Source organism: Cyanistes caeruleus, chromosome 1 (assembly GCF_971803275.1).
Source record: "Cyanistes caeruleus chromosome 1, bCyaCae1.hap1.1, whole genome shotgun sequence".
In the NCBI taxonomy this organism is placed as follows: Eukaryota; Metazoa; Chordata; class Aves; order Passeriformes; family Paridae; genus Cyanistes; species Cyanistes caeruleus.
This window is the reverse complement of record NC_141701.1, coordinates 96,645,026-96,665,226: the sequence shown is the minus strand read 5'-3', so window position 1 is coordinate 96,665,226 and position 20,201 is coordinate 96,645,026. Positions and strand designations below refer to the sequence as shown.

The 20,201-nt window shown below is 36.3% G+C and overlaps 1 protein-coding gene across 1 annotated transcript in view; it reads right to left on the bottom strand.

Moving 5' to 3' along the window:
- Positions 1-20,201, bottom strand: part of ADCY1 (adenylate cyclase 1) — a 141,474-nt gene that overhangs the window by 38,847 nt on the left and 82,426 nt on the right. The window contains exons 5-7 of the mRNA XM_086843586.1: positions 15,917-16,044; positions 8,693-8,851; positions 7,081-7,222 (exon numbers count right to left, since the gene is read on the bottom strand). Of these exons, the coding sequence (XP_086699712.1) occupies positions 7,081-7,222; positions 8,693-8,851; positions 15,917-16,044 (429 nt within the window). The remainder of the gene's footprint in view (positions 1-7,080; positions 7,223-8,692; positions 8,852-15,916; positions 16,045-20,201) is intronic.

The following is a 20,201-nucleotide window of genomic DNA, read 5'->3' as shown; positions in this document are numbered from 1 at the left end:
ATATCACCAGGATCTATTTGTCTGGAAAATTCACAACTTACAAGAATTATGAAAACTTCCTTGAAACAAAGTAAACAGAATGTTTTTAGAAAAGTCAGACACCAAAAAAATCTTAGGGGTCTGTTAGGCATACAGGTGGATTTACTGAGTCATAAGTGCTCTGTGGAAAACACAAATTTTACATGATTGGAAAAAGAAGCCAATATGAGAACAGTGTTGTATGTTCCCCCAGACATAACCAGAATGATTAAATCAAATTAATTTTACAGAGAAAGAAATTTCCCACAAATACTTCATTTTGAATGGAAATAATAAATTAAAAAGATTAGGTGCAGCAATTTCAGACCTATGGTATCACTCAATTACTTCCTTCTGTAGCCTTCTTTTTCTTCTTTTAATCAGGTCAGACAAAATCAAAAAAATTTCTACTAAAACCTCCTAGTAATATATGGATTATAGGCATAAAATTATTTCACTGTTAAAAGTTCAATTAGAGTACTATTAAGGCATGATAGAAAGCACCCCCAAAGCACTTCTACTTGTGAAACATTCCAGTTGCTAACAGTAAATTAACAATAAAATGAAAAGACAAGCACACATAGTTACTAAGTATTTCATCTATACAAAGCAAAAAAGTCAACATGAATCTATGTTGTTTTCTCTCTGCTATATTGCGTAATGTTCACTCCATGCTGGGGGGAAAAGAATTGAATCAGCTACAGGGAAGACATAAGCAGACAAAACCTGTTGGCTGGTGATGGAAAGATACAGAAGCTAGTAATTTATTATAATATAGAAGGCAAATAATCTGCTCCAGGCAACAAAACTATATCAGTTATCAGTAAAGAAGGATGTACTCCAAGACAAAAACAGTGCCTTTTCAAGAAGAGTGATTAAAATTTTGTTTCTTTTCCTGTTACTCCATAGTAATAGGACTGCTATGATGGATATTTAAAATCTCATCAGTTTATGCTAGATGAAACTACTATTAAAGTGATGTGACAGCCTTTGCCACTTTCCTTGCAGCTGTGGCATGCAAGTTAGAACAAATACAGAAAGGGTGACTGAGCATTGAAGTGGGGTGCCCAGAGAAGTGGTGGGATTACCCTCCCTGGAGGTGTTTAAGGCTGGATGTAGCACTCAGTGCCATGGTGTAGTTGAGATGGTGGTCATAGGTTGGACTTGATGATCTCAGAGGTCTTTTCTAGCCTAGCTGATTCTGTGTGATTCTGTGTGAACCTCAAGTTGCTGAACTCCCTGGTTGATCATGAGTCAGAAAAATTGTGATCAACCTTTTGAGCTGGAAATCCATCTGCAGTTGACAATAAATTATGCCACAGATGTGTAATGTAGATAATTGCTCTAGATAATTCTGACATTTCAAGAGTTTTTACATTTTAAATAAAATTTTACAAAGGATGCTCCTAAGCTGCATTTGCTTATTAAGAGTCATCAATCTTTCAGCTTTTTCCTGAAATTCAAAAGACTGAAAATAGTAGTTTCCTCTTCCTCAAATATTGCTTTAAATTCTCTTTTGAAATAAACTACTTGGTCCTCTTGGTTTTTGTTTTTGTTTCTGTTTTTTTGTTTTTGCTTTTGTTTTTGTTTTCTAGGAATGTTTTTGGGCACAAATAAAACTGTGGATTTAGCCATCTGCGTTGGAACATTTAAAGCATGATTCAACACAGTAAACCTGTTAGGACACAGAGCACCATACCTCTAACCAGCATCCACTTCCCTCTGGCTGGATAACTAAATAAGGATTCAGGAAAAAACACTTGGATTTACCTGGATTTTCAGAATGGTCATAGTATTGCTTAGAGACTTCAGACAAGAAAGAAGGGCTATCCAAGCCACAGAAAGAATTTTCTGAGACTGCTTGGCACGGCTTTGTATGTACATGGTAAGGTAGGAAAGAGAAATGTCAGTCTCTTCAGAGAAACAGCTAGTTTCCAAAGGACAGATACCTACTCACTTTCATGGATTTTTCATGACTGTGCATCTTTCCATGCTATTCAAATAGTACCTGCAGATAGCTTGTGATTTACACAGCCACAAATAAATGATAACTGATATATTTGAACACCTCATTGGTGAGTAACTCAACCAGCACATTAGAAGAAATTTTACAGATGGTGATTTGCAATCCATTGGAAGGCAATTATTGATTATGTTTGAGGTGGACTGAGACACCTCAAGAGACACTATGAATATACCGAAAAAATTTGTAAGTTGCATCAATAGTGCTTCCCTATGAATTTTGCACCCTATGACCTCCATTCCTGGGCACAGCTCTACTGCTGTTAATGGTACACAGCACTATTTGTCTTTGCTTTGTCTCTGGAACCAGCAAAGTTACAACACAGGGCAGGTGCCCTTAAAGCTGGCAATGGGTAACAGTGATGGCAGGCCAACTTCTGTAAAGGCAAAATCTAACTCATTTTGAGAAATCTTTCCCATCATGAAAAGCTGAGCACTTCTCATCACTGCTTGGCTATCTGTAGAAGTACCTTTAGGAATTTTAGTTAATTGGCTGTGCTGGGCTGTTTTCTCAGCTGAAAAACTAGAGAGGTGCCACCACAGAGTGAATTGCTGTAATAAATACGAGGAAGTGAGGCCAAGTTAAAAACCACTTAGATATCACTGAGGTTGGACACAAGCCTTAGAGCTGTTATACTTCAGGAGAGTCAGACTTTCCAGAGCAACCAACAAAATGTAGCAGACAGTCCAGGCAAGGCCCCTACCTCTGCAGTGCTTCTGGGAGTCAGCTAAGCCAGTAGAAAAACTGAGGCAAAGATACTTTGACTAATGTCAGTGCTGACAATGAAAGAACAAAGGATTCTGATGAAAACCAAATACACTCTATTAAAAAAGAGTTAAATTAAAATAAATGAAATTTTGGGCAAGCAATTTGAAAGTTGTAACTGGATAAGTCAGGTGGGTTACCAAAAAATAATTAGTAGAAAAAGTTATTTAGCTGGTCTAAGAAGAGCAATAAAGTTCTTTTAAGGGGTTCTGAGATTAAGAGATATGGCCTAGATTTTTTTTTTCCTTGAAATAAAATCCATATAAAGTAATATTTACTGTACTTCACAAAGTTAGAATTTTTTGAAACTAAGAGAATGATCATGTTCCTAAAGCATGGAGTATGAATCTCGTGAATATTTAATACATTAAATTTTATATATTAAGCAGAAATATACCTGTTTTTCTATCTGGATCAAATCTCCTGTAAAAGGCCAAGACATTCGTTGGTCATGAATCAGTATGGTCAGACTTGTCTCTACTTACATAAATCAAAATTTTAAAATTTTCTCTCAGGGCAGTATTTTGGTCACATGACTGTAAGTATTAATATCAATATCAAATATCAAGAAGATATAATCCAACTTTATTTAAGAGAAATGTGATGGCTTTTAAAAAACTAGTAACTTCATCAGGGTATGTGTTAGGGAACACATTGTATTAAAAAAGCACATTTGCATAAGTTTTTTAATTTATGACAGTCAGCAAAAAAATTATTTTAATTAAAAAAATTGTCTTTGGAAATCAGATTAATTATTTAAGTGTGTTTAGGAGCTGAATGTAATCCAGTCAGTTATGCATAAATATTACATAATAATAATAATAGTAATGGAACTATAAAATGGTTTGGGTTGCAAGGGACCATAAAGATCATCTAGTTCCAAACTCCTTCCACTAGACCAGGTTTGTAAAGCCCCATCCAACCTGGCCTTGTACGCTCTCAGGGTTGGGGCATCCACAGATTCTCTGAGCAACCTGTTCCAGGTTCCTGTTCCACCCTCACAGTAAAGAATTTCTTTCTAACTAACCTAACCTAACCAACTCTCAGTTGGAAGCCATTACTCCTTGTCCTATCACTACAGCTCCTGTGCAAGTCTCCCTCTGGCTTCCCTGTAGGCCCCCTTCAGATACTGGAAATTGCTGTGAGGTCTCCACACAACCTTCTCTTCCCCAGGCTGAAGAGCCTCAATTTTCTCAACCTGTCTTTGTAGGGGAGGTGCTCTAGTCCTCTTGTCAACTTTATGGTCCTCCTTTGGACTTGTTCCAATAGTTCCTTGTGCTTATGGTGGGGGTACCAAAATTGTACACAGTACTCCAGGTGGGGTCTTACAGAGCAGAGAGGCAGAATCATCTCCTTCAGCCTGCTAGCTACTCTCCTCTTGAGGCAGCCCAGCACACTGTTGTCTTTCTGGGCTGTGAGTGCAAACTGCTAGCTCACGTTGGATTTTCATCAACCATCACTCCCAAGTTCTTATCCATAGGGTATTCTCATTCAGTTCTCTATCCAACCTGTAGGTGTACCTAAGATTGCCCTGACCCAGCTGTCACTGTCTTTTTATTGAGCTTCATGATGTTCACACAGCCCCACCTCTCAGGCATGTCCAGGTGCCATCCCTATAGATGGCATCCCTTCCTTCCAGCATGTTGACTGTACTACACAGCTTGGTGTCATCAGCAAACTTGCTGGGGGTGCACTGTCTGTGTCATAGACAAGGATGCTGAACAATATTGGCCTCTGTGGGACACACTTTTCACTGGTCTCCAGGTGCACAATAAGCTGTTGACTGCATAGATTAATGGATAATTATCGACTAATATATTCTCTACCAAAACAAAAACTGTAACAAAGCAAAAATAAATGTATTCCTTCAGTGGCTGCGTAGAGGTGTTCTCACATTAAACCAGAAAGCAGATCACAAAGGTTAGCTGATTTAACAGAAGATTTAAAAAATGGGAATAATTTATAATTTCTTCATATTTACAATGTAACTGGTACATGAATGAGTCACTGTTATTATCATTCTTGGCTAGAGTGACAGTGATGAAAAATTTTCCTGTCAGACCAAATATAGAAGAAAGTGGGGCATGTGTCTTCTAAACAAATAATTTTTAACACAATTCCAAGTGGTCTTATTTTTGTTTCAAATTCAACGTATTCTTGATCATCTGTTGCTCGTAACACTGATTTTCATTCCACTTGGTATCATACCTGCCTGAGTCAGCTCATGTTGCTGTCAGTGATGATATATAAAGAATAAAAACTGCATTTCAGCTGCTGAGGTTCAAGAGGAAGGAGTGCACCATTAAACCAGAAGATTTACCTGAATTCACCAGGTAAAGCTCTGTCTTGTCAGTGCTTCATGGGTAACCTTCTATTTTTATGTCTCTGAAGAGGCAATGAATGAATTGGGCTAGGAGGGACCAGCAGGTGTTTACTGAGAAGGCAAATATGCTATTATGTAGCTTGTGGTCAGCGATCAGTATGCAAGCATACGAAGGCTGGGGACGGCTGCGATGGACTGTGACAAACAGCAAAGTGGCATGCTGATTGACCTGAGAGCCCAGCGGGGAAGCCAGGCAACACCAGCAAAATTCATGAAGTGTTTCTTTCTTGGTTGACACGCCACTGATGCGTGCTGGGGAGCTACTGTTAGTCAAGCTGTAGAGCAGCATCTGCCATTTCCAGACTCATCAGTGACACCCATGGGTAAGGTGGCATTTGGGTTTATGTAGCTGATGACAAACTGAGCAGTCCTTTCTCAGCAGTCACCAGTAGTTTCTCAGCAATCTTGCAAAGACAAAGAAATGTGTGCTCTCACAGCAGTACACTCTCACTCTTGCACATTGAGCATGCATTGACCTGGCTTCCTTCCATATGCGATTGTCAAGCTTCTGTTCCTCAGTCACTGGTTTTTATAGCAGAATTGACATAACACAGTTTCTCTGTGTAAAAGTCAAAATATTTCCCTTTTGTCTCTGCTTGTCTTTTTGTACCAACTTATGGAACAATTTCCTGAAATTTCTCTATTTATTTCCTCAATATGAAGTGAAACCTGATACATTATAATGTAAAAATTAGATTGTACATAATGCTGAAGGAGTGGAAACCAAGACAAACATTCTAGCAGCAATAAGCAACACACCTACATTAAATAAACTTCCTTGCATTTTCATCCTTACTGGGATTGATGAATTTAGGAAATACTGATTTCCTAAAAAAATGCTAGTCCTGATTTTAAGAAACCCACCAAAAACCACTCTTACTGACTGTCAAAACAGAATTTAACCCACTCGGTTTTTTTTTCACCTGTTTTCTTTCATATTATCTAAAACTGAATTTAATCATATATACCAGAGGAACAAAAGGTGAAATTGCATGATTTTCACAGTGGATGAGAAAATTCCATCTCTCTAATAAGAAGATGCTTTAGAGGAAGCACATAAAATCACTCTTGCAGGAGCCTTTCCAGAATAAAACAACAGGATTTTCAATCCCAGAATCAAATTACCCTGGTGACTGGACTCCCAAGATTGCCATAAAAACTCACAGAGTCATCAAATTAAAACCAAAAAACTGACTGCATGTGTGAAATTCAAGATGACCTGTTTCTATGTGGCTACGTGTTTCTCAGACACTTGATGGCTAAAATATGGAATTTTTACAGCTTAAAAACCTAGTGTGTATAAAGACATCACTTTAAAACCTGACCAATACTTTCAGAATTGGGTATTAATTTTCCCCTGAAGGTTAAAATCCCTGAATTAAACTTATTTGCACAGAGTTGCAGAAGCTAAGGGTGCAAAAATCTGTATCCCAAATTCTCTGTCGGAGATAAAAAGCAATAAAGTTTGTCTTGGCCTGTTAAGCATGTTATGCTAGATAACTTCAAAGATAAGCCTCATCTGATGTAGAAAAGGCTTACCAAATTGAATATGTTTAAACAATAGTTATGGGCTTTCAAGACTCCTGCTGAGGTCACAAGAAACATTTTTCAGTACAGAAGGCTTTTGTTTTTCAGAACAAAAGGCTGGTCTCAGTAATTGGTTGAGGAGGAAAGGTGTGACTATAGCTGCACTTGCTGGAAAACCACTGTCACCACCTCATCACATGCTGAGACAGAATGTTACCATTGCACTGCTGGGCCTTCAAGAGTGTTTGAAGAGCTCTCATAAAAAAAAAAAAAGCAAAACAAAACCAATCTAGCACTGTCTCTGCTTTCAGAATAGCACAGAACAGTTTTTAAATTATGAACATGTATCACTGAATAAGCTTACCTTCCTACGATGGGATGGCACAATGAAATAAGTTTCAATATTATGCTTCTTCAAGAAACTATTCCTTTCATGACCATATCCTGGTTCTACCTCGTAGTCCCCATTTAGGCACTCTAAGGTGGTCTTTGTAATGTGAACTTTCCTGGAGAGAAAAAATTAGACATCATTGTTTAAAACCAAGATACATTTTGAGCTACTTGCTACTGAAATACACTCCTGTACAAAAGTTCATAAAGAGGTCAATAGGACAATTTACATGCGAGACTACAGGTTTGATGTAAAAATAAAAAGAAAAAAAAGTGTTTTTTTGTACTTTTAGCTAAATTGAACATAGAAAAAATTCTATTACATGCATTTTCTAAACTTGAGCAAAGTGAACAGAAAGATAACTGTTGATTATCCAAACACTTGCAGATTGGCTGATATGTAGAAAGTGAATGTCTCCACATCATCTTCTACTTTGTGTGGCTTTCTTCAGTTTTTACCTCAACAGCTGCTTGGGAAAATATCCTGCTGTTTGAAACCTGTGACATCCCACTCCAAACCTCTCTTGTTTATAAAGCAGAAACTTCTTTTTCTTTTTCACTTCACATCTCTGACTCATATCATTCATCCACTATTTTGTAGGCAGCTTTCTGATTCACTTTGTTTTGGAAACACGCCTATCTTTAATATTATTTCTGAGTTTTCCTATCCTGAAAAAATTTTCACATTTTCTTCTGAGAGACCCCTTATATTTGAAATTCAGAGAAGATATCTGAAAAGATTTTACTGCTTTCCTCTAATAAAAATGTGTTCAGATTTTTTTCCATGAGGTAATTTTAGGATAATGAGCACATAAAATATACTCCCAAAATTATCTAAAGCAGATGTATGCAGTACATAGAAATCCACTCATCATTACTACAAAAATTTAATTAGTTCCTTTGTCCTTCTGTACAGAAATTGAGATCTCATAAAAATCAGAAAGAAGATGGAAGGTCCTAGTCCAAATGTGAGCTACACACAGAACACCCGTGCACCTTTGCAAATGTTCACTGTGTGCATTTAAATTGTGTCCAAGGTTGTGCAATGAGTACTTAAAGTTCCAGGAATGCCCCATGGGTTGGTTGCAGGTTTATGTGCTCCTGTATCATTTGAAAATGTCATAATTATCTGAGTTCATAAACAGGTATATCTTTTCTATAGCACACAGCTAGTGTTGAAAATCTTGCCATGTAAAAGGAGCAAGGCATCCCCTCTCTCCCCTCAAAGTTTAGAAATGTCTAAGGGTAAAAAAATCCTGGAACAGCCACAGGGTTTCACTTTTGTAACATGAAATGATCAAAGTCTAATATTCTTACTTTCCTAATCTTGTCTCATTCCTACTTTTTGTATTCAACAACTTTTAAAAATGATTTTGTTTGAAAATGTTTTGTTTCTAATCTAACCTATTACAAAAATATCATTTGGAAAATTACAGGGGATAAATCACATAATACATTGATTGCTCTTGCCAAACACAATTGTTTTCATCAATAGAAATTACAGTGCAAATGCCTCAAAAAAGGAAAGAAATTCTTCACCCATACAGTTTTCTAATTTTTTTGCTACAGTTCTTTTTCAGACTTACCCAGGCAGTCCTCCAGCTTCCATAACATTAGCTAACGTCACATCATTTGACCAGACATCATATTGCCATTTTCGGAGACCCAGGACCCCACAAAGCACCCTGCCTGTATGCAATCCAACTCTCATGTTGAGATCAACCTCTGTGGCTTCTGCAACAGATCTGTAATGGACAGCATCAGAATATTAATATTTAGATGATGACTGCTCTTCATTTTCTCTCCTCCCCAAATGAACACATATATTTATACATGACTGAATAGAAAGGGTCTTATAAAACCTGAAGTGGTATATTCAGGTACTCTACCTTCACTAGTTTCAAAGCCTTAATTGTAATTCCAAAAAAATAATTTTCTTGGTTATATTTTAATTACTGTTTAACCAAAATCTCAGTATTTCTAAATTTCTTGACCATTTCTGTGAGAAAAGAGGTACAAAGAGGCACTAGTTGAGATGGCCAATGTATAAGTAATTATTCCCATTCTACTCATTCTCATTCTACTGGTTCAATTACCCAGTTACCAGAGTACAGGACAAAGAAAATGATGAAAGTAATATATAATTGTAAGAACTACAGAGTGATTATAAACGCTAATATCTTCCCAAATCTCCTATAAGAGTGGTACCAAACCAGCCTGTAACTAGTTTTGCACCTGTAAATTAAATTCAATGTTCAGAGTTTTTCACTGCCTAGCTGGTAAAGGATGAATTAATCTGCAGAATTTTTATTAAAATAATTTTTTCTAGTGCCACAATAAGGAAAGATTCTTCATTTCTGTAAATGAAGGGCATGCTATGACTTGAACTCTGCATAAAGTTGTGCACTGAAAAGGCACCTTGAAACTAACTTAAATATTACATGTTATGTAATAAAACTGTACATAGATTTTTTTCAGCCCTTTCTGTTAAAGAAAGGAAACTGACTACTCAGTGTAAGAATTTATTTTCACTTGATTTTCCTGATTTGAATTTTCCAATGCATTTAATAGAAGAAGACCTTAAAATGATACTCTAGCTATAATTTTCCCTTGACCCTCATTGACCAGTTTTTTTTTTTCAAGTATCATCCAGTAACACTGGATTTTCCAGAGAAGCCTTTAGAAAGACTTTTCAACTATTTCAGAAGTCATACTTGTTTAAATACAATTAACAGAAAGGTCAGCACAGATCAAGATGTGGGATATGCAGAAAAGATACCTGGCCTCAATTTAAATATGCAATTTAAATATGCGCCTATGAAGTGCTGAAGTACATACCATATCAGCCATCACTAATGTGAGTAGCAAGGAGATCTCTTTTGTCCCCACAAAGAATCTGTGCATAACACATTTTTCAGTCATATTTTATGCAACAGCACAGAAAGGCTTATGCACAGCTTTCTGAAAGATTAAATATTGCCTTGTCCTATTCCTACTCACTGCAAGTCAGCTCTCCCTTACTCAGTATCTGTTCCCAGTCAAGCCTCGAATATAACTTCAAGGCATCCTAGAAGGATTCTAGTGTTAGGAAGCTTTGTTGTGCCCACTGTTTGACAAGGCTTTGAGGAAATGAAAGACCCCAATAACATAAGCCACCTATCAATAAGGGACTACACTTTGTAGCTCCACCTGAGCATGTGCATTTTGTCATTAACAGATTGACCTTACACCAAGACTATACCTTGCAAGACAAAGCCGTTCAGGATTACACCTTGCCTGCTATATTGTCCTGCATAATTAAGAATCTATGTAATAATCTTGATTAATGAACCCGCAAAAGTTTGAGTTTCTCTGTTCACAGATGAGTGTGGGGGGTTTTTTTCTTGGTTCTCTCCCTCTTTTTCCATTTAAAAAAAATAAAACCTCAGACTAAATGTATGTGGAAGGACAGTGAAATTCAAACACAGGTGAAGTCCATTCAAGGCTTTGACATTGTTTTTTCTGACTGTGGTAAGTTTAATCTCCTTTTAGAAATTTTAATAGAATAACAAAACGTAAATGAAAAAGGATGAACAGAGAAATACAACATAGATGACTATGCTCCTTGTTAAATAAGCTGAACTGTATAATGCACCAATGAACCATATAAACCAGAATCTGAAAACACTTTGTGTTTCAACAAAAAATTTCCATAAGTAGTCACTTTGTCCAAGATCTAAATTGAGAATGCATTTCTACATCTTTCCCAGAAGCTACAATGTGTTTCAGAGATGCTTTCATCATTATTAAATTTGAGTAGGAAAAAAAAAGCTCCTGAACAGTTCATTACATTTTTTGAGTTTGTCTTGTAGACGTTTGTGTTCTTTATGCAGATGATTTCCATAAATATACCCCACTGAACTATCAAAAATGAGGAATATTAGGTAATATAGAAAGAAGAGGCTTCAAATATAAATTCAGAGCAGTACAATGATAATGTTCAACATTTCTACAATAAAATATGACAAAAATGTCCACTGAGTTATTTTAAATTATAAATACATTTCTGAGAAAATATCACCTGTTCACAAACAAGCGAGAAATAGGAAAAAGAAGTTTCTCATATAAATTATTCATTATAACTTATTCTCTCATAAGTTCCTATACTAAAATTTTCCCAACGTTAACACAATAGTAGGTCCAGAAACAAATGGAAATTAAAAACCATTTTCTTTTATTTTCCAATTGTGTTCAGAGTCTATGCAACTGACTAATAAAAGCATATACTCTGTCAGCTCGAGTTTTCTACAAAGCCTTTAAATTTTATTTCCCTCCCTAACTACAAATATTTTATGTACTGCTACAAGCCATGAAAGTAATTTATATCGCCTGCAGAACAGCTCCAGACCTGTGCTCCTGAGCACTCTAGGAGGGAAACAAGAAATCTGTGCATGACATTTCTTATAATTATTTAGATATTTTCTTTAGGTCTAAAAGTATCTGCAGAAATTAATGTTTCCTGGTTAAAGGCATAGATATGATTTTTGGTTCAATCACATACACTTCTCCAGGGTATTGCTCAGAGCACTAGGACAGAGAGTCAGGGCTGTTGAAGGGCTGCTGGCTTGTTTTGGCAGAGGTGCAAGCTGACCAAGCTTTCACCACTGGTAGACAGCTTCTTAAAAAGGCAGCTGCTGGTTCTTTAAAAACTTGAAGTCGGTTCACTTCTGCCAGTTCAAACATTTCCAGGCTCTGGACTTTTGGATGACCAGGGGAAAAGTTTCAAGAGTGTTGACATTAGGGAAGTTAATGCATCTGTCTATTTCCTCAGACAAAAAACACACAGGAAAACTTGGTATTTCCACTGGACTTATGAAAACTAGCTACTGTAGATCCTCTCCCTTTCCTGGTGCTTTTGGTCAGCCAGTGACCAAACCCATCGGAGGGAGACAGTTCGAGCATCTACTTCCCCAGTGCAAAACCCTCCCCAGGTGCAAATAAGCCCAACTTCCATCTGTGAGGTTTTACATGATGACTGGTGGAGTCATTCCCATTTGGTGGAGTCATCCATTTGGGATGAAATCACCTACATGTCACAGAACACAGCTGATAAACCCCACTGGGCTGCCCAGTTTTCAGGAAGTTGGGGTTCCTGGACAGTTTACTTCAGACCTCCTCAAGGCCCACATGCAGCAGCAGCACTCAGTCAGGTCAGATGAGACTTATTCTAAAGTAATCCTTCCCCTCCTGACCACAGTAAGTGGAGTTTGAACTAAAGCAGTAAGCAGCAGCTGCTGTGACCTACAGATGTGCTCCTACCACACCTTGCTCCCTGCTACTACACACGGCCTGTGATGCAGCTAGTGATGCAATTCCCTCTGAGTCAGCACTAAAATGGCATCCTAGTAAGGTGTTAACATCATGAAAATGTACTGTCTGTGTGACAGCAGGAATGATTCCAGATTCCATTCATGTTTTGATAAGTTTATGAACGTTAACCAGAGTATTCTGCAGTCCAAAATCTAGTATTTATGTACGGCTCACTCAGAATCTTTCCTTATTGCCAATTGGAAACATTACAGATTATTTCTTGCTCTGCAACATTATTGAATGCAGTTAAATAAGTGTGTCATTTCACCACATTTTATCTCCTAAGAAGAGTTGCTGGGCTGAGCCAAAGAATTTTTAAATAAAATTTATATCCACTGATAAAGTGCTGCCTAAGGAAAGGCAAAACAAGTAAGAATGTATAAAATTTTCCCCATAACACTTGCTTTAAACAGAACTCTAGACAGCTTTTGGAGGAGAGAGGGAGGGAAGAGCTTGTTAGCTGGGAAAAAACTTTTCTACATGGCAATTAGCTAACAAATGTGTCTGCTTATAAGGTAAAACACTGTAAAAGACAAACTTTCAAATGTGGCAATCAATTTAAGTAAGGTGAAGTGAATACTTGGCCTAACACAATATTCATAACCAAGGTGAGGACGTCTGCCACATTAGAGGCACCAATGAATATGGTCATTTTAATAATATTACTAACAAAAGCCTGGCAGTCAAAACTCATGTGGTAAGAGCAACACTGGTGGTATTGAACACTTCACTCATTGCTGTGGCGCTTTAAGTGACTCTGAAGTAGAACAAACAGCTGGCCTGTGCTGAGGTACTGACACAATGGCTGTAGAAATTCTTTTGGAATAGAAGCAGAATATAACACTATTTGTTTTGTCTGTTTTTAAGAATAAAAAGCTCCTCCTGTAATTATTTTGGTTCTGTTCCCTTGAAGAAAACACTTTGAGGAAGATGGATGAAATTGTGAAAATTATAATTATTTTATAATACTTTGAAAGTTATGTTCTCAGATGATACATTCAGCACCATATTGTAGGATACTTAAATAACAGTTATGCAGAACATGAAGAGAATGGAATGTATCAGTTTATCTGAACACATTCAACTCAGTCCAATCACAGAACCATCAGTCAGACATAGAAGTTTCTATTCCTTGATTTTTCTGGAAAAAAACCCCACCTCTTGTTAGTACATATCTCTGGGATGGGCACTTTAAACAGATCCATCACATGAACCACAGCTCAAAAGATTTTATCTATTTATTTATTCATCCCAGGTAAAATAACAAACCTATCACTAGGGATGACAAATTCCAAGCATAAATTTACAGTGCCAAGACTTGAATTCTACAGTAAAATGAATAGACTTTAAAAAGACTACCATCTGGCATCCACCTCTGCATGAAAGGGGGAAGTTTTAAAAAAGTGACTTTGTATCTCATGGAACTGATAAACAAAACCTAATAATCACACCAATACAACATAAAATGCTGCATTCCAACTTCATTCTCAGAAGCTCCTGACTTCTCCTTTTCATTTACTAAACACATTTTGAAACAAGTTAGTTTGGGGAATCTATCTTGTTACTTTGGTTTCTGTGAAGAAGAGAGACTAATTGTGCTTATGCACAAAGAATGCAGAATAGGTCCTCAGCTATCAAACAACCCTAAGTAAACCTGCCATTGTCTTAAAACCTTGCCTCTTACCCATCTTACCCTCTCACCCTGCTCTGACCAGTAATTACACAAAAGACCTAAAATTTATGAATTCTTTAAAAAAGTAAAATCCTGAAATGGCCAGTTATCTCCTACCACAACTTCTGACTAAACATGTCTAGATAACATCCTACAGCTCATCCAGTTAAAATCTCAAAATTGCTGATGCTGAAAGGGGCCTCTGGAAATCATTTAGACTAACATTTTTTTTCTCAGAGAACAGCTAGCTGCTCAGAACTGTACCCAGCTGGGCTTAAATTTCTCCAAGGACATAAATGCCACAACTTTTCAGTGGAATCTCTCAAGTATCTAACTACCTCCACAATAAAAAAAAAGCATTTCTTCTATTGAAATTGAATTTCTTTTCAGGTTGTGCCCATTTCCTCTTGTGCTGGCACTGAATGTCACTGAAAAAAGTTTGGCTTTATCCTCTTTACTCCCTCTCACTAGGTATTTATCTGCATTGATACGAATTCCGCTGAGCCTTCTCTTCTGCAGGTTGAACAGTCACAGTTCATTCTTTTCTAATTCAACTCCTTTTTCAACTTTACCTCATTGTCATTAGCCAATAAAATATACCCTAAAAAGGGAACATGTTAATTTCTAATAAAACTGAGACATTCTATAGAGGAAAGTTCCAACAGCTATATCAATACCTTATCTGTATACTTAAAATACAGCACAACTAACGAATTAAACATTAATGTTAGGTTTAAAAGACGATGAGAGCATCATCTATTGCTTTCCAGAGATTTAAAAAAAAACAAACCCAAACAAACCAAAAGGCTTTTGAAAAATGTGTACAAGACCTGTACATGTAATTATGTTTCTAAAGGTCAGGGCTTCCTTATAAATGGCATATCCATATACTTCTGAAAGAATACACATATTCTTTAAGGATTTTATATTATCATAGACTATCACAAATTATAGATTAAGAAATTATTAATTTTATCAATTTTAGAATGGTTACAAGCGTGATGAACTTGCATTGAATAAGGGAGAAAATTAATGAATTTACCCAACTTTTCACACTCTGAGAGATTTTGTAGTATGTTTAGCAAATGAAAAGGAGAAGTGGGCAATAGAATACTGAAGAAATTTTCCATCTTTATCCTTTTTGTCCTGGAAAATTAAATAGGTCTCCAGCTTCACCAAAAAACTCATTCACAGTTCTCTCACATCCATATTTTTTGACTTGGCAAAATAATGATCAACGTAGACCTCTCAAGCATAAACAAAATTCTGAGCAGCAAAGTAAATTTCACATTACATTTCTGAAAAGCAGAATGAAGTTTTAAACATTACATAAAAAAGGAATAATCAGCAGGCTATGATTTTGAGACTACAAACATATATTCAACAGGCATACATCAGGGCTGGTTTTGAGTTTATATACTGGTGTGCAAAATGAGCAATGTTTATCACAGCAAAACAATAAATTTGACTTCTTTCATTGTGGCAATAGGCAATAGGGTGTATTTTTTTATTTTCCATTATCTTTCTGCCACCTATTCAGTACATGTAGGTGCCGCCTATATGCACAATTTACACACTTACTCCTTGCAGTGATTAAATGGAGTGGAGAATCAATGTCTAGAGTGGCCATTCCTGAAATCTGGGTCCTGTGGCCTGGATGCAAGAGTGTGACTTGCCAGGTGACACAGATGTTAGCAGCCACAGATGTTTTCCTAAGAGCACACTTCATGAACACCACACGGGAGCTGTTGCAGCACTCCCGTCTGGGCTCACCAAGCTTGGTACTTACGTGATGGTGTCAATCATATCCAGTCCCATTTCAACACAGCAATGGGCATGATCTGTTTTGGGCTGGGTCAGTCCTGATACGCAGTAGTAACAGTCCCCCAGGATTTTTATTCTTCTGCAGTGATTTTCCTTTCATAAAAACAGAATGGGAAAAGTTTTACTATTTATATAAATATTCCAATATTAGCAGGGTAAAAATCTTCTCTGATACTATGCAATAATTCAGGGAACCTTTCTGTGATCAAATGAGGTAATTTACAGTTCATGAAATCTGGATTCCCTGTACACAACAACTGACACACACATTTGTTTATTTATTTAAAAACAGACACATATATACTGGAGACCAGCCCTGTATCATTCAACACACATGTGTTAACACTGCTTAATGATATAGCTCTGAACAAATATTATTGCCTTGCTCTCATGCTTGGTTACTATGAATTAAAGATTTGCAATGAGACTTCATTTCTATATGGACCCAAAACAAAGGACTGAGGCCAAACCACTGCTGAATATTGGGAAATGTTTGCATTCTGAAAAACTTTTGTTTCAAGTTCAGTTCCAATTCACCAGGAAAGATTGTTTATTTATCTGTAAAGGTACACACATTTTTGCATTTCCTACTCATAAACCATAGTTTGCAATACAGCATGATCAGTATGACAGACTTGCAGATGAGAAGCTAGTCAGTTTGCATTACAATCAAATTTATCACCTGTTTGCATGAAGTTTAATTTCTACAGCCAAAGAGGTCTCTCCCATTTAAAAAAAAAAACAAACAGAAATGATGGCATGTGATAATTGCTACCTCCACCTGAGCAGTAAGGTCATTTCTAAACAGAGAGAACATAACAAAATGTCTTCAAAAGAGCAGTACCTTTAACTAATAAACTATAAGGATACATGAAGAGATGATGGTATCTTTTGTAACTAGACTACAGCAACATTTAGAGTTTGGCACAGAAAAGTAAATAACCTGATTAAATGAATCCAACTTACAAAGCTGGGATTATTCCAGTAAACACCATGAAAAATTAACTGTTGTGAATATGATAGGAGGGAATTCACAAAAGTCTGATTACTTTCCCAGCAGTGTGCAATATAGACTTGACTTCAGCAACACAGAAAGGGAAAAAAAAAAAAAAAAAGAGATGATGATGGAATTTAAAATTTCTGGGAAATAAATCCCTAATCATATAATCATACTTGTTCATTCTTATGCAGGCATATATATATTTTCATCCAGTCTCCTGCCTACAAGAATTCAAGCCTTCCTGAGCTGACCACATTCTCCACATCATTGCCCACATTCCAGCTCAGAAGCAATGATTATGCCTACAGTGATCCTTCTCTCTCTGACATTTCACCATGTACTGCCAGCATCTGGGACTTGTTGCTGCACACACTTCCTGCTGCAGGCATTCCCATGCCTCTCTTCTTTGTAAATGGTAATCAGTATTGAACAAGTACCATAAAATAAGAACTACCTCTGTTCATGCATGGAAGAAGATACTGTTTGGGAAAGTTGGCTTGTCTACTTCTTTTTACAAATTAACCAGCAAATTCAGATCTCAAATAAAAAATGCTGTCTTTTTGATTATTCTTAAGTAGTACAAAAGGCTTTTCCAGTTGTGACTACTTAATATTTGTTCTTCTGTGCAGCAGGATTTTAAATATACCACCAATTATCATTATTAATATATATATATATATATATTTGTTAATGAATACAAGCATAGTTCTTCTAGGAGAATTATCACCAGGGCCCTAGCAGTATTCCCACAGCCTATAGCCAAAAATGCCTCACCAGTTTTACTCAGACTTTTCTGAAATCCTTTGCTAAATTCTGTTATATAAGTAAAATAATTATTGATACACATAAAGTAATATGTAGATCTCAAAATCTACATTGACACAGAACAGTCCTTTTAATTCAAGGTTTTTGGACACTAATATATTTTTTTAATGGAAACCACAAATTTTTTTACTAGATTATACAGTCAAAAAAAGGCTTTCCCCCCCCTGCCTTTTTAGGGCAGAACTTGAAGCACTAGAGTATACTCAGTAGTTAAAGCTGAAGCCTGCTTTCCAAAATAAATTCAGTTTCAGCCCATACTTCAAAATCTTCTATAAGGCCATTTTCATCTTCAAATTTGGTAAGCATGATTTGTGTCCAGACAATGCCTATTTGACCCTTAGGAAAGCTATTCAGAAAAGCCATTTCAGTAATCTGGAGTGAACCACACATAAATGTTAATCAATCAGTGCTCTCTCTTATTAGTGTCTACCTCACAAATGGCTCATTTCTAATGGCTTGATAACAGCCTGGTAGACAGTTAAAGAAAGAAAAAAACCCAACAAAACAACGTTTATTCCATTACCACTTTTCCAAGTCAATTTCTTATTTGTGCAGGAGAAAAATAAAAGAAGAAAATAAATGCAACCGTATTTTCTGAAGAGACACTTACTTGATGGAAGACATATGTCTAAATCACCTGCTGGTTTTGAAATCACCAGCCTGTTTGTCCCCTATCAGATATTAGCCTTGCTGCCCTGATTTATCAATTAATATGCAGTAATCTCTAGAAAAATTGTTTGTTTTCTTTTTCTTGACATGTGAGGTAGACTTCCAGGAAGGAGCCACAGTGCAGCATAAAAACCCTTGAGAATTAGCTAACTACAATACTCCATAGAGTTTGATTTAGCAGAGTAATGGAGACACACTTATTGCACTAAGAATTAGCATAGACTTAAAAAGAAGAGTTTCTACCGTGGCAGAAAATACAACAAGCAATCAAATGCAGTATAGGATGAATAGGAAGTGCCACAGAAAATTACTTGATAGGCTTTGATTGAGGAAAGCTGACCATCTCTAGATGAGAATTTGTAAGCTTTTAATTTAGTGATGTGTTTGTGAAGTCATTACAAATTATCCACCATCATAGGAGCCACATTATGCATGAACAAATGTAGAATTATCCAGGTTAGCTATAAAAAGGACGACATTTGCTTTAAATGCTTTCCCTCAATTTCATTAGCAATTATATATGCTGACCTAAAATGACCTAACTTTTGTCTACATTCTCACTCTTATGATCAATTCATTCCTTACTTCACATTGAGTGTAATTTTACAAAACTAGAATGATAAAAGTTTTTTATTTCTGGAGAGTGAAAACCTATGCAACAGTAATATATATTAATTTACTTGGAAATGAACAAGGATTTTAGCAAGAGCATTTTATACAATCATCATAACTGACACACATGCTTGTCTCCTTCCTAGTATTTATTAAGTATCCTTTTAGATTCTGTCCTTTTATGAAGGTATATTCCAGGAGAAGAAAGCCTAAAACAAATACACTATAAAATGATGAAAAATTAAGCTCTAAATTAAAATAGTTGTTATTTTTCCAGATTTCAGAAGTACTTTTCTCGATGGTAACTACACAACAGGTCAAAACAAGAAGTGTCAGTACATATGCCCACAATTCAAGCACCTGAGGCTGATTAGAACAATCCAATACAGTCCTGTACAAAGATGCAAACTTCAGATTTGCAGTATACAAACTCAGGAACCATTTGGAAATTTACTACAAGCATATTAATTATGACAAGAATTGTGACAAAGAATTAGCATACCAAGCACAGTATCCTCTTACCTAAAATATACTATAAATACATATACCTAAAATAAAATATATACCTAAAATAGGCAAGACCTACTCTCTGGGGTACTTGCCCATTTATATGTTCCTACAGTACTTAGAGTGTGTAAAGTTAACTTTTCCCCTAGAAAACTGTAAACTTATGTGGTGATCTGCCTCAGTGGGATCCTGTGTCTGTGCTGACTTTCCAGGGGAACTGAGGAGACAAGTCTCCTTAAAATTAGCTTTTTTAAATATCCTGCCCCTCAGTGCACACCAATTTTCACAAAGAAGGGTTACATGCTCTAAGTTCATACTTAAGCTTTCTGGCACCAATTTTCCCATCTTAAACAGTCCACAAAACTTTGTTCATTTTTTATTTTAAAAATACATCATAATTATCTTAATATAAATTAAAAGTATTCTATAGATGCAATATAAACAATTTTTTAGAGTGATTACTTCTAGGAAAATCTAGTTCAATGCTCAGCAAAGAACTAACTGTTCTTGACACAGTTAAGAAACACACAAGCTGATAAAAATATTATCTACTGATTCTTTGCCTAAGGCTAAGAAACAATGTTTTTCAGTTCAGTATCTTTGAGCTTGAACTGGCGGAAAGAGACACTTCAGTAAT